The sequence below is a fragment of the Cyprinus carpio genome, chromosome B2 (genome assembly GCF_018340385.1).
Source record: "Cyprinus carpio isolate SPL01 chromosome B2, ASM1834038v1, whole genome shotgun sequence".
NCBI classification, from domain to species: domain Eukaryota; kingdom Metazoa; phylum Chordata; class Actinopteri; order Cypriniformes; family Cyprinidae; genus Cyprinus; species Cyprinus carpio.
In genome coordinates this window covers 6,736,922-6,752,247 of record NC_056598.1, presented here as the reverse complement: position 1 = coordinate 6,752,247, position 15,326 = coordinate 6,736,922, and the positions used below count along the sequence as shown (strand labels likewise).

Here is a 15,326-nt window from a genome sequence, read left to right as displayed (position 1 = left end):
CAACAGGCCTAAAGGTAAACCGTTTCTCGTCGCACAAACGTGCATTTGAATTCGTGTCACTTGCACAAGCTTGTTTATCATTGACAGTCACAGCATATCTAGGCTGAGTGACATGTTTCTCAATAGAGTATAAAGCTGAAGGCTTAATCTACAAAAGCAGTGCTAGTGTCTAGTGTTTTTCACCCACCTATATCTCAGTTTTGTATGTTAAAACGTACGTATGTATGTATGCATATATGTATTATTTTATTTATGCAATTCATTATGCTTAAATGTGAGTTAAATATTGGTAAAAGGATCAAATGACACAAGATATGGAAATAGTTTCCAATATATTCCAATGTACTCTGACACTTCCCAGATTCCCTTCAAGATTTATCAACATAAAGACAACACAAATATTTGGCAATAAGATTATTCTTTTTTTTCCCCAAATGAAGAATCATTTTGCTCCAATAAGTCAGCAAATATGTATATTTAATAAACAGTGACAACAACAGCAAAATGAACAGAAAGTACATCACTTAACATACAAAAGGAAAAGGGAGTATATTTAACAAAACATTAACAAAATAACATCCATTGAATTTTTAGAACATAATATTTCATATTTATATAGGTCAACATTTATGATTTTCTTATTTTTAATCTATACTGAAAAAGAAGGATATTGCTATTATATTTAGCTGGGCTTCCCTTACATGTCTGGGAATTGCTGAATGTGTGTGTGGGGAAAAGCTACATTTTCAGTTAGTCATGGTATTCCATCAGGGTGCTGTGGATCTCCAGGAACATGGGTCTTTCTTTGGCATTTCTCTTCCAGCAGCTGAGCATGAGGCTGTACACTGAATCAGGACAGCAGTGCGTCTTTGGCAGATAGACCTGAGGGGTTCAAAATACAGCTCAGCACTGACACCTTTAGTTTTTTCCAAGTTATTACATGGATTTTTTCCTGACTCATCTTGCAGTGCCAGCTATTCTTAGGCACAAGGGGAAAAAAGCATTCATTTGTCAGTTTAAAAAATATACTGAAATACTGCAGAAAAATACTCTTTAAAACAGGAGTCAAATTTAAATGTAAAAAAAATTAAATGTATTTTATATTTATATCTAAATACTAAAAGTAATAATAAAACTGCATTAAAATGAACATGTTAATTCATAATAAAATACAAAATATAATAAATATTAAACTAAAAAAATAACGAATGCAATTTTTTTTTTTATCTTTTCCATTTTTATTTTAAAAAAGACAACGCACAATTAAAATGGCTACTTAAGACCATCATGTTAATGTGCCAGATTTAGCCATACAGGCTAATTTTCATCTGTAGTCCCTGGCAGGTTGATGGTAAAAAGTTCATAAGTACATTAACATGTTCTTAAACTAGCCATTACAATGTACAAATAAAAAAATATTTAGTACATCAGTTAACATTAAAAATCTAATCAAGTGTAAAATTACATATTTTTAAGCACTAAAGAAAAATATTGCTATTAAATAAGTAAATTAAAAATAGTGTTACTGAGATTTTTTATTTATTTTTTATTCTGGAGGTCTCTGGTGATTTCCTAGATCTTGTACAGTTTGAAAAGTAAAAATGATTTACACAGATACTGGCAGAGATGAGGGTTATAACTGTTGCATGCTCAAGTCTCACCTGTTTGTTTTGGTCTCTAAAGAACTCGCCCGTGTTTTCGATCACCTGTTCATCTGTGAACTGGGCATACGGCTGCTCTTTACACAGGGTCAGAATCTCCCACAGGGTCACTCCGAATGCCCACACATCGCTGGCCATGGTGAACTTGCCCTGTAGAAACACAGATGGTCAGAATGACAGAGCAGCATGTGAGTTTGTGGCTCCACAAATTTTACTCCAGAAAGACATACCAGTAGGATGCTTTCCCAGGACATCCAGCGGATGGGGAGCACTGCTCGTCCCTGTATGCGGTAGTAATCTCCACGATACAGGTTGCGGCTCATGCCGAAGTCGGCGATCTTGATGGTGTTATTTGTGCCCACTAAACAGTTGCGTGTAGCGAGATCACGGTGAACAAAATTCAGGGAGGACAGATACTTCATTCCCGAGGAAATCTGAGAGGCCATGTGGATCAGTGTTCTGTAGCTGCAGAGAAAAAAAAATATTTTATCCTAAAGTTTGGTCTGTTCATCAAACAAAACATAATTATGGAAATCAATTCCAGGGAGCAAAAATTAAGTTAATTTCTGACCCTGCTATATTGTATAAATATAAAGGAATATTTTATATTTATTTTTACAAATTCTACTCTCATATTATTGCTAATGTAACTTTTGTTTAAGGTGACGTTAAGTTTTAAAAAGCCCCCAAAATATAATACATTAAGTAACATTTCGGCTTGAGTCTAAAGAAAATACAATATATTTATTATTTTTATAATAATAATATAATAATAAACTACTTTGTATGAAATAAATTAGTTAACTTAATGTTTGAATCAAACCATAAATATAATTTAAGAAAAAAAAAATGGCTATATCAAAGTCGTTCCAAAGTATCTTTTTTTTTTTTTCATTGTGATATACCTGATGGTAGCTGAGATGCCAGCCAGAAGCCCTTCTTCCTGCAGCTCATGGCGGGACAGGAACTGATTGAGGTCTCCATTTTCCATGTACTCCGTGATCATGCACAGCGGATCACTCTCAACGCACACCGCCAACAGGCGAATGATGTTCGGGTCTCTTAATCGTGAGATGATCCTGATCTCTTTCAAGAAGTCGTTCCTGAAAATGTAGATTTCCTTGAGGAAAATGTAAATTGTCCTAAAATGGCTGGACAGCATCTGTAAAGCAAAAAGCAGTGCTTCTCAGCAACAACAGGCACATAACATCGATTGCGGGACACCTGCACCTGTGTGTCACCTTGCATTTTTGTTTGCATCCTCTCTTAGTGTCTTGACTGCTACGAGCATTGGCTCATCGCTGATGTCGCCACAATGGTCCTTCTTGAACTCCTGCATTCCCTCAGCTTCACACAGATGAACCTGTGGCAGGAATAAACACGTATAACAAATAACTTGAACAAGAATAAGTTTTAGTGAAGAGATTTGTTCACTGACTTCTCCAAACTGTCCTTCTCCAAGTTTCTCTTTGAAAGTCAGTCTCTCCCTTGGAAATTCCTCCAGAGCTCCGTCTCTTCCTGGAGATAGGGGCATGTTGACCACTGTGACGCGGTAACTGTGGGCACCAGCGGCTTCCTGCTGGCTCACGATATCTGTCTCTGCGTAGTGTGGGGCCTCATCTGTAGGGTGGGTCATAGAGGGTTCAGAAGGGGCATCGATCATTGCTGTAACACAACCATATTAACATAGATATGTTATGTTGTTAAAGGTATAGTTCACCCAAAAATGAAAATTATATCATCATGTCATTCTAAACTTCATTTCAGTTATTTTTTATTAATATGCATTTACTTGAAAAATACAGAAGGATACATCACTGGGCTGATAAGAGTTTTAAATGTCTCTTATCCTTACTAAGACAGCATTTATTTGATAAAAAATACAGTTAAAACTGTAATAATATGAAATATTACAATTTAAAATAATTTTTCTATTTCAGTGTTTTTTTTTTAATGTAATTTATTCCTCTGGTAGTGTCACAGTCATCTGCTGGAGTACCCATGACAACCACCTGAGGGCACTCATCCCAGATCATTGCCCAGTGCTTGTGGACTTCAGTTCCCATCATCCCTTGCTCTGATTACTGGTTCATTATTCTTAGCTGTGTGTGATTTGAGATACTCAGCTCACCTGTATTAATACCCTGTGGTCTTTGTCATTGTTTGCTGCAGTATTGCTTTTGTTACTTTGTGTTTGTGGTTAACCTTGTGCAATGTTTTTTGCTTTTTGCCTTGATGTGGATTACTGTTTTGGGATTATAATAAAGTTGCTATTGAATCTTCAATATTGCTTCAAGAGCATTCTGTGACAGATTACTGCAGCCATTTCAAGATCCAGAAGTTTTGAATCATTCTGTAGTATGGATATCTGGGTTTCTCCTCCTACCGCTAAGAGGGAGCAGATAGCTTGACATCTGGCATTGTTGGTTCGACATCAGGGGTTGGAGGTAGAGGACTTTGCTTTTGTTTTGGGGCTGGAGTATAATGAGGCAGCGCTCAAGGATCTTTTTAATGTCGGCCTGGATGACCTTCTGCCCCAGTGGGAGATGGAGGGACTTAGGTTCCTGGACTTCTGGGGTTTCATCAGATTTCTCCGTCTTCATAGCCAGTGTGTAACTACAGATCATTCAGAATCTGCCCCAGAGGAAGTAGTTCCAGAGTCTGCTCTTAAGGGGGCTGTTCCAGAGTCCCTTCATTGGTTGACCGCTGTTGGAAACTCAGAAGCGAAGACCAGGAGACTCTTGGGTAATCTTAAGCAGAATTCTTTATTGCGAACGCTCTGCTTAGCACTGCAGTCTTCAAAAGTCTAACCAAAGCAGTGATACTTTGAAGTTAGTATACATTTCAAGGGGGAGGGATACAAAGAGGTGGAGACAATTTAAACAAAGCAATCAAATGGAATCAGGAAAATGCCAGACACTGGCATTTTCCCAGCCTTGATCTCATCAGAATAACAGTGTCATTTAAATACAGAGGTGCCTGAAAGTATCACCCATACCTTCACATTATCATAGAAACAAAGGCACAGCTTTGCCTTGAGTTTATGGTCAGGAAGAGCAAACAAAAGGTCAATGTCTCAGAAACCTGGGCTGCTTGACTTGATCATCTCAGAATGTCATCATCTTAACCTCAATATGTAAAAACACAATGTACATACTATTACATTGGAACCTAGATTTAACATTTTATAAATTTGTAATCCCACACCGCCAACCCAGATTTCCTTCACAAGATGGCTGCCATGCCAGAGTCACCAGCCATCATGGATGTCATGCCACCGTCTTCAGCCGTCACGGATGCCACTCCTGTGTGAATCATTCCCGCAGTTGGTATCTTAAGGGTCTAAGTACTGGTTGACACAGAGACTGTTCCATTCAATGAATCCACTTCGGAACCCACCCCAGTCCAGGAGTCTTCAGAGTCCAATCCAGAGCCTGCTCCAGTCCAAGAGCCCTCAGAGTCCACTCCAGAACCTGCTCCAGTCTATGAATCTGCTCCTGAGCTTGCTAGTTAATTCCAGTGCTTGCTCCGATTTATGAGTCCGCTCTACGGTCCGCTCAGGTCTACAAGTTCACTCCTGAGCCTCCTCCAGTTTATGAATCCACTCCCGAGCTTGTTTAAGTCTACGAGTTCATTCCAGAGTATTGCTTCTGTTACTTCGAGTTTGCTGGTTCTGTGTTTGTGGATAACCTTGTGCAATGTTTTCTGCTTTTTTTCCTTGATATGGATTACTATAATACTATAATAAAGTTGCTGTTGGATCTTCAATACTGCCTCAAGAGCATTCTGTGACAGAATACTGCAGCCATTTCAATATCCAGCAGTTTTTAATCATTTTTCAGTATGTATATCTGGGTTTCTCCTCCTGCTTCTAAGAAGGAGCAGATAGCTCTACATCGGGCTTTGATGGTTCGACAGCAGGTGTTGGAGGTAGAGGACTTTGCCCAGACTTTTTGGGCTTTTGCTTTGGGGCTAGAGTATAAGGCAGTGCTCAAGGATCTTTTTAATACCTGCCTGGATGACCCTCTGCCCCAGTGGGAGATGGAGGGACTTAGGTTCCTGGATTTCTGGGGTTTCATCAGATTTCTCCGTCTTCATAGCCAGTGTGTAACACCAGATCATTCAGAACCTGCCCCAGAGGAAGCATTTCAAGAGTCTGCTCTTGAGGCGGCTGTTCCAGAGTCCCTTCATAGGTTGGCCGCCAACCCAGAGTTCCATCAGAAGATGGCCGCCATGCTAGAGTCAACAGCCATCATGGATGTCATGCCACTGTCTTTAGCCATCACGGATGCCACTCCTGTGTTCCCAGTCATCGTGAATCATTCCTGCAGCTGGTATCTTAAGGGCCTCAGTATTGGTTATCACAGAGACTGGTCCATTCCATGAATCCACTCCAGAACCCACCCCAATCCTGGAGTCTTCAGAGTCCAATCCAAAGCCCGCTCCAGTCCAGGATCCCTCAGAGTCCACTCCAGAACCTGCTCCAGTCTATGAATCTGCTCCGGAGCTCGCTCAAGTCTACAAGTTAATTCCAGAGATTGCTCCGGTTAACGAGTCCGCTCCAGGGTCTGCTCAGGTCTATGAGTTCACTCCTGAGCCTGCTTCAGTTTATGAATCCACTCCTGAGCTCACTTAAGTCTATGAGTTGATTCCAGAGTTGGCTCCCATCTATGAGTCCTCTCCAGAGCCCACTCAAGTTTGAGTTCACTCCTGAGCTCATTCCAGTCCAGGTGTCCATTTCTAAGCCTACTCTACTTGTGTGGTTGCTGCATTGCTTCTGTTACTTTGACTTTACTTGTTCTGTGTTTGTGGATTACCTTCTGTGATGTTTTCTGCTTTTTTGCCTTGATGTGGATTACAGTTTTGAAACTATAAAGTTGCTGTTGGATCTTCAATATTGCCTCAAGAGCATTCCGTGACAGATAGCAAATAAAAATTTTCCTTAGTCACCAATATCACATGATCAGAAATCATTTTAATTCACTGATTTGGTGCTCAAGAAACAATCTGTTATTACTGTCGAAGTTGTGGAAACTGAAGTTTTTTTCAGAACTCTGATGAACTGAAAGTTAAATAGGAGCATTTATTTGAAATATGAATTTTTGAGTGACTTTACTGTAACCTTATATGTTCTTGCTTAAAATTATGCATTTTTTTCCAATAAATAAAAATCTTACTTAGTTGCTGCCTTCAAAACTGCCTTTTTGAAGAATCTTATCCGAGCTGTTTGCATAAAACTAGTCCATACTCCAGCTCTTTTTATATAGCTTTGTGTGACAAAGAGAAAACAATTTAAGCTGTTATTCATTGATAATCTTCTTCAATGATAATTTTTAAAACCAATATGGTGATAGGACTGAAAAAAAAAACAGAACTCCAGTTTGATATCCAATGTCACGTGATTCATTGAAAGGAGACATATTTGAAATGAAAGTTATAGCAGATGAAAAGATTCTCAGTGAATAATGCCCTTAATTTCAGGCTGTTCATCAAACAGAGCTATTTCATATGGCTATGTTGCTGTTATTTTCTTCAGACAGATGAAGTTACTATAAATGCCTATAAATTGGGTTTGGAATGACATGAGGATGGGTAAATATTGAGCGGTCCTACCAAGGTTTTCCGTAGCCTGAAATTCTGGTAGTTTCCGTAAAAGTTGTGATGGTTCCTGATAGTCAGATCCCATGGGGAAAATTCGTTCATATGTGGAATTGGACTCAACATCGCTGGACAGAGAGGAGTGACGGTGGGTGAAGGCTTCTCTCTGAACAGACAGACGCACGGTCAGCTCATCATCCAGCATACGCCGAGAGGCCTTCAAAAAAGTGTGATACATAGCATTCTACATTGATAACCACAAACTGACAGCAGGGTTATTATAGTTAACAAAAACTAAAACCATAAAAAAAAACTTGCGTTACTTTAAATAAAATAAACTTTAACTGAAAATAAAACATAAAAACCTTTCAATTAGCCAGTTACCAATGCAACATTTCTCATTTTACATTTTCATTTTCTCATTTTATTATATTAACATTAAAAAAACTAATTAAATTACAGAAAATGACTAAAGCTTTAACTAAAATCCAAATGAAAATCACACACACACACACACACACACACACACACACACACACACACACACACACATATATATATATATATATATATATATATATATATATACATTTGCTGATGGGGTGAATCTTACTGTCATGTTATACAGCTTTCTATAGCACAAGATTCATAGTCATTTTATAGTAGAGCAGGCTCTCTAACTCGAGTTAATAATTGTTGTCTCTGAAGTTGACGTTGAAGGTAATAATCTTACCTTCTCAATCATCTTCTGCCAGACCTGTCGCCACAGTATGATTATTATGATGGCAAACAGAATTGCAATAATGGCCACCAAACAGCCTATCAGGATCCTTGTGTTGCTGTCATCGATTTTGTGGGTGGGATCATCACCTGCCGAAAGTTTAGAGTAGAAAATACAATACACTATTTTTATCTTTTACAGAATCATTTTTTTATTTATTTTTTTTCTGTTAAATTACATCCTATCAATGCAACATTTAGCAGTGGGATGCTTCTGTCAAAAAAGTGACTGGCATTTTTAACTGTGGATGGGACTGCAGTCACCATAATGAGAGTTATGATTTCCCCATTCATATAACAAATATATGCCCAGCCCCAAACCCCCGTTTTTTTTTCGTTTTATCATGTTGTAGCAGAATTATTGTTTTTCATACAACTCAAAAAGCCTACCAATCTATTGTCTATAAGATATATATTTTATCTGTATAACTGTGAAATTCATAAGGCCTCTGCATGAAGCAATATACAACAGGTGGCACTGTTGCCTGCAAATTTATACTGTAAAATCGTATAGCAACCATTTGGCACTGTGTGAGAGCAGATCATTATTCACAAAGAATTCTGTATTGTATCTAAAACAAATATAATGTTCACCTGGGTGAATCCCTGGAGTTTGATTACGTTTACGAGGAACAAGAGAGGTGTTGTACACTGCTGTATCTGAAAGGTAAATTTGGGTGAAAGGCATTTTGAACTGCAGAGGTACTGTATTTTTAGTAAGCTATTAATATGCTAAAATGAATCATGAAAAAGTGAGCAGATAAGAAAAGGAGCGCTGGAGATGAAAGAAAGAAAATGCAGTGTGATTAAACCACTATTACCTGACTGGAAAGCAATTTCACTGAACATCATCCAGATGTCATTGAATGCAAAACGGCACCTAATTGTGCTGGCCATGCGGTTGCCAAGGGCAACCGTGACAAACCGAGCACTTGGACTGATGTGGTCTGATTTCAGCTTGAAAACCACAGGATTGGGCTCCCAGTCTGAATCCGAACGGAAGTAACAAACGGCCAGTCGAAACATTTTTACTCCCCATGTGTACATGTTGTTACAGTGGACCTATTGAAATGGAAGGTTATAATACAAAATAATTAATTAATAATTGTAATAATAACATATATGTTAACTCTTGTGAAAAAAAGTAGTAGACCTACAATTGAATGAACTTTTTAAAATAGTATGGAAATAAAGTATTAAAAATATTAAATTTGAGGAACACTACAAGTGCACAATCAATACAATTAAGCACACTTCTTTTTCACAGGGACATGTAGACACAGATGTATTTCAGACAAACCTTCATTGACGTGAAATTTCTGATGCGGTCAAACTCGAATGTCATCTCCACCGAGCCACCAGGGAAACTAGCATTGGTCCAGCCCACATAGTCATAGCCAGGCCAGACCCCATACACTTGGCTTTTGGTGAAGTCATCTAAACCCCAGCTTCCATCGGTGAGCTGTCCAAGGCCTTCTGTCATGCTGGGAGAAAACCTTGTTGTGTCATTTAAGTGAATTAGGTGGTGAGATTTACTTTAGTGTTTAGTGTGTGATGCTTTACCTGTAACTAATGGCTCCATCATACACAGTGTCATTTAAGTAGATTTGCTGGCCTCGGAAAGTCATCTGCTGGCCAGCAGGGGCGCTGTAGGACACAAGACCATCTGCAGCAATGATGAAAGGTAAAGTCAACCAAAAATGCGAACATTTTGTTAGCGATATGAATCTATCTGTCTATCTAGGAAACAAAGTCAATGAAATGACATAAGGCTGAGTAAAGTGAGGTTTGTTAATGCTGCAGTCTACATTTGAGCACGAAATATATGTTTTATAGTTTACCGAGCCATTCACAGCCGTATAGCTCCACCCTCATACACACAATCATAGAGGTGTCAGTCACAGGCATGAAACGCACAAAACGAGCAATAATGGGAGGCTCCAGGTCCTTAAGCACAACATCATAGGTGTTACTGTTCCCTTCAATGATCTAAAAAGATGAATAATAATGAGAACACACAAACAATGAACTAACATTTCACAATCCTCATCATTCTTAGAGGCCTAAAGGTAAAGTTCCCCCCAAAATTAAAGTTCTGTCACCATTTGCTCACCCTCGGAGGCCAACGGAGGCCCTAAATGGAGACACATATGTGAAAAAAGTATTGCATGGCCACAAGAAATTTTCTAGTCATTCTCAAAACTTTTGAGTTCTCTTGCAAAATGACTACATTTTCTTGAGAAACTTTTTCTTCCAAAATCATATTATTTATACCACAAGAGTTTTGTGAGTGAACGCAAAGATTCTTGGGGGAATGCAAATGCACTGAATTTTATTTTTCCTCCGATCTCATTATTTCCCCATCACCCTGTCCCCTCAGGGGCTCAGTACAAACCTGTTTGACTTTCTTTCTTCTGCATAACACAAAAGATGAGATTGTGAAGAATGCTGGGGTCCAAATGACATTGAGCCTCATTGACTTTCATTGTATGGAAAAAAAATCACTGAAACATTTTTGAAAAGAAAGTCGCACAGGTTTGAAACATCATGACAATGGTAAAATGATGACAGAATTGAAACTTATCAACTAATCAAAACAAAGATCTCAGTCTCAGTGTAACTGATAAAAATAACATTGCCATCATCTCACCTGTCGACCTTGCCGGTCACGCCAGGAGACCCAGTGTGTGCCGTCCCGGCTGTATTTAACCTTGTATCGCTGGGCAAACTCATTGCCCGCTCCATCTGCGTGCCGTCCCTGCGTGCCAACAAGAGTTACAAAATGGAGGGTGCGAAGGTCAATCTGCAGAAATTCCTTTAGATTGTCTGGTTCAGCCATGACATCTGGACACCACGCTCCATCTCCATCATCAAAATCCAATCTGAAAAATAGAGGCATATGGTGAAGAAAATAAATTTTATTATTAGTAAAATAGGATCAGTTGTGTGATCAGTGTGTTAGATGTACCTGCCATATCGAGCTGCGGTGGACTCTGACCACTGGCTGGAAGCAGAAATATCTTCATCCTGAATTTGGCCTCCAGTCATCCCCAGTGGGTACCTACACACAGCTATCACATGAAGAAATTTAGGAATGTTATATGGCACATATTGGCAGCACAGACATTTATTAAAATTATGTGCATTTGCACAAAAGTGAGAGTATCCATTATCTGTTAATGAGTCTGTAAATTGTAAGGATTATGGATATGGATGTTACTCGTTTGCCATTTAACAAATGGAGCAATAACATGACCCTTTTTTTTAGATCAATTAATTTATTCAGAAATACATAAAAAAATTCAATTCATATAATGACTTGAATTAATTTCAATAATTTTCTATAATTTTTTTTTATAATTTTCTATAATTAACATGTTTTTAATTTCTGGATTAAAAGATGATACAGGGTGATACAACAATCTTGATATCATAATTATAAATGAAACCATATGATAAAAAGATGCAATAAAAAAATAGTAATAAATAAAAAGACCCTAAGACGTCTAGTGTAACATTTTAGTACACACACAAACTAGTGTTCAAAAGTTTGGGGTCAATAAAATCATTTATTTATGTATTTAATTTGAAAGAAAGTAATACTTTTATTCATCAAGAATGCATTAAACCTACCAAAAGTGACAACAAATACATTTATGATGTAACAAAAGATTTCTTTCCAAAAGGTTTCCACAAAAAGTATTAAGCAACACTATCAGCATTGATAATAATATTAAGAAATGTTTCTTGAGCAGAAATCAGCATAATAGAATGATATCTGGATCATGTGAATACTGGAGATAGATGGTGAAAAATTCAGCGTTAGGAATAGATTACATTTTAGAATATATTAAAATGGAAAACAGTTCTAAATGTTAATAATATTTCACATTACCATTTTTGATCAAATAAATTCAGCCTTGGTGAGCATAAAAGACAGATTACTGCCACAGTAATGTAATAGCAGACATTCGCTAAGTGAAACTGGATCTTCCTTGAAGGTGAAATGATCCTAGGTTCTTGGTTTCTAGGTTTTTGGGACTGAACCGATAATCTGTGTTTGTATCCTAGAGTTTAAGCATAAGGCTGCCACCACTCCAGAAACTGAAACACCAGACTAAGATTCACTACACAGTAGGTGGCATTGTGCTGCAGGAGCAAGACTCTGTATTTCTGCTCCAGGGAGGTTGTGCGAATAGGTGGAATCCACACCCCATGAGCAAATACCCAAAATACCACTCAACCCCCATCCGTGAGGCCTCAGCAGAAAACAGACAGACTTTTATGTTCATTTCAGGACATGCTCACCAGGAACCGAATGACATTCTCAGCTTTATGAAGTTATTTCTCTTTAAAAGGTAGGTAGAAAAACAGTTGCTGCAAAGTTGATGAATGATCCATCATTATTATTTGTCACATATTTACCAGAAAAAAAAACAGAACATTCTCCTAACTTTAATGTTTATTGGAGCCAATTCCTAACATTATAGACTCTTGTTTTCTGTTAACAGAGTCTAAACAGATTCCATAAACTATCAATCTCAGAATGTTCTGGGAATCAAAAAATTTTAAAGACAAAGGCGTCTTTTAATTTTTTGCAATTTTCTTTCCCTGGCAGTAACTTTACAGCAGCACAAGGATAAATAGACTCCACTGTAGAGGAGTACAAACTGAGTCTCAGTCACCCAGTGAATAAATACTTCCCATCTCTCTAAATTTGATTTGTTAGCCTTGGCAGATGAAACAGACACTGGACCCCCAGCATAGTTTCCTCTCTGACGCTACCTAGTGTCAATGACATGCCTGTTTTCAGCTGTCTGCTCAAGTGATCACCATTTTAACAGTAAAAGATGTTAATTTGTTACTGATGATTTCCCTTAGTGTGGACAGTGAAAAACTGTAATAGACCTAATGGGACACTTCATGTTATGATACTATTAAATTGACAGTTTTGGAAGTGAAAAAGAAAAAAGCATTTTATAATTTGCAATGAAAAATCTATTTGACAGCTCACATGGGTTTTCATTGAAATAACTAAGCTTCTTGTCAGCTACACTTTTTGTCATCTGTTATGTAAATTGGGGGTTTATGTCACATTTGATGCTGTTATTTAATATTTATTGCATTAACTTAGTGTCATGTGTGTTACTGTCATGCCCCTGGACTCATTGTGTTGTGTTTTCCCTCCCCAGGTGTGCCATGTCCCCTTTAATTAATCATTCCACTCACCTGTGTTTCCCCAATTATCTTGTGTTTAAAGGTCCTAGTCTGTTCAGTCTGTGTTTGTCAGGTCAACTTGTTTGCTACGTGTGCTCCTACTGTGGATTATCCCTATGATTCCTGGATTAAAGACTCTTTGCTTGTACTCTCCATTTCTCTCTTGTTCTTGTTAAACCCAAAAACGTTTTGCACTTGGCGCTTCCTTTGCACAATTCTACATTTCTTTTTCCCCTCTTGTATTAATTTTTAAGGCACACGTTGGAATGAGGCTGCAGTGAACCTAATGCTGACCCAACTTCTTTTAAAGGCTATATGACAAAATTACTTGACATATTTGCACTATATAATATTAAGAATCAAAAGCTGTTCCTCATTTGATTTGTGAATTATTTTAATTTTGCTTCATTCCTCTTACCTGGGTTGACCTGTGACTTCACGGCTCCAACCAGGACAAGGACAATAAGATATTGTCTCATTTGGAACATCTTATTTTATGACCTTAATTCCTGTAAAAAAGAAAGTAGTTTAACAAATTATCTGTTAATGTTTATTATTATTAATATTGTTGTTGTTGTTATTAATAATAACTAATAGTAATTTAATAATGTCATACATATAATGATATTACATGACACTAAAATTTATTTGCATTACAATGAACACATTCATAATGCTTAAACGAAAAAAGAGGGGGAAAAAAAGCTTGCCACACCATGACCCCAAAAGACGAGGAACAAAGTGGCTCTTGTAGGTGCATTTGCCCTCAGGTCAGTAAGTTTTCCCTGTATACAAAGTCCACTATGTGACTGGTGTTTATTTATATTGCGTATGGCTCCAGTCAGCTGCCTGTGGGAGAGCAGTACTGTATGTACAGTGACCAAGAGAATGCCACTCTTTATGGGGCACAACCATCTACTACAATCATAAACAACAATGTGTAATCAACTCTTCTCTGGTATAAGCAACTATATGTTTTACTGAATTATTTTAAACCAGAATTTATTATTGAGTATTATTGAATGAAAAGTTTGCATAACAGAAATTTACCTAGGAATATTTATTTAACATTTAACAATAACATATTTTGTAACTCTAGGAAAAAATATGTTGATATTTTCTTAACACTACCCAGAATTATTGGTATTATGGAAAGGAATTTCCAGCACAGACTCAATCATTCATGCCTGATTTGTTGGGCATATGAAACAATCTCATAATCACATATAAAGAGCCAACTGAAACATCCTTCAAAACACAAGTGACACTTACCGCTTTCTTCAGTCATAAACTCAAAGATTACTGCCTCAAAGTATTAACCTCTGAGCAAAACACAATCCTCCTCATCTTCACGATGCATCCTGAGGGAAAATGAGCAGCTGGGGCAAGTGACCCTCTTACAGGAGCAGAAATAAACAGAGAGAGAGAAAAAAAAGATACAGTCAGCACCATTCTGGGGAAGTCCAAAAGCCCAGATTTCAACCTGAGAAACAGAAGGTTTTAATTATAGAGTGCAGAATCTTTTCACACAATAGTTCACTGTTTTTCACAATAAAACTCATATATATTTACACACAAAAAATCTGTGTTTACTGAACAAGTTCTACATTTAAGGAAATTTGCATGTGCACAGGTATATAATATTTAACCGTAGTTTAACCATGGTATTTGTAGTAAAACACTGGTTATACAAATGGAAATCAATACACCAAAAGACCATGGTTACTACACTTTTACTACAATAAAACCATGGGTAATTTTCGTGAGGGCAGTTTGACAGTTCATCTAAGCCTCTGTTACTAATTAGAAAAGGTCACTTAGAACTAGTAACTAAGTAACCTTGCATTGTATTGAAAGTTTATTTTATTACTGTATTAAAAGCTCACTGTATAGAGTAATGAGAGAGAGAGAGAGAGAGAGAGAGAGAGAGAGAGATAGGCCAAGCGAGTGTAATTACCTGCATCTGATACAGCATTCATTCTTCAGCCTCAATTTCATATTTACAATAAAACATTAGTTAGAATGGAAAGCGATATATTTGTCCATCCTTTCCTGTTTCCTCTGTTAAAA

At 37.5% G+C, this 15,326-nt stretch overlaps 1 protein-coding gene across 3 annotated transcripts; it reads right to left on the bottom strand.

Annotated features, from left to right (window-relative positions):
* Positions 1 to 446: 446 nt before the first annotated feature.
* On the bottom strand, positions 447 to 14,671 carry ddr2b (discoidin domain receptor tyrosine kinase 2b). 3 transcript variants are annotated; one of them, XM_042717892.1, is made up of 17 exons: positions 14,529 to 14,671; positions 13,675 to 13,765; positions 11,008 to 11,110; positions 10,690 to 10,921; positions 9,881 to 10,028; positions 9,603 to 9,705; positions 9,340 to 9,523; positions 8,861 to 9,101; positions 8,634 to 8,699; positions 7,993 to 8,129; positions 7,275 to 7,425; positions 3,100 to 3,326; positions 2,903 to 3,024; positions 2,567 to 2,764; positions 1,892 to 2,126; positions 1,662 to 1,811; positions 447 to 882 (listed from the first exon to the last, which is right to left on the bottom strand). In XM_042717892.1, the coding sequence occupies exons 2-17, from the start codon at positions 13,742 to 13,744 to the stop codon at positions 751 to 753; spliced, it is 2,499 nt and encodes an 832-aa protein (XP_042573826.1). In that variant the 5' UTR covers positions 13,745 to 13,765; positions 14,529 to 14,671; the 3' UTR covers positions 447 to 750. The 3 variants fall into 3 exon arrangements, with proteins under 3 accessions (XP_042573826.1, XP_042573825.1, XP_042573824.1); XM_042717891.1 differs by having other exon boundaries at positions 3,100 to 3,281; positions 7,275 to 7,476; positions 14,529 to 14,670; XM_042717890.1 differs by having other exon boundaries at positions 448 to 882; positions 7,275 to 7,476; positions 14,529 to 14,669.
* Positions 14,672 to 15,326: the final 655 nt, after the last annotated feature.

Coding starts and splice junctions, on each gene's coding strand:
- ddr2b (XM_042717890.1), bottom strand. CDS start 13,744: ATGTTCCAAATGAGACAATATCTTATTGTCCTTGTCCTGGTTGGAGCC. Junction 3,025..3,099: donor GAGAAGGACAGTTTGGAGAA/GTCAGTGAACAA, acceptor TTCCTGCCACAG/GTTCATCTGTGTGAAGCTGA. Junction 2,127..2,566: donor GGCATCTCAGCTACCATCAG/GTATATCACAAT, acceptor TTTTCTCTGCAG/CTACAGAACACTGATCCACA.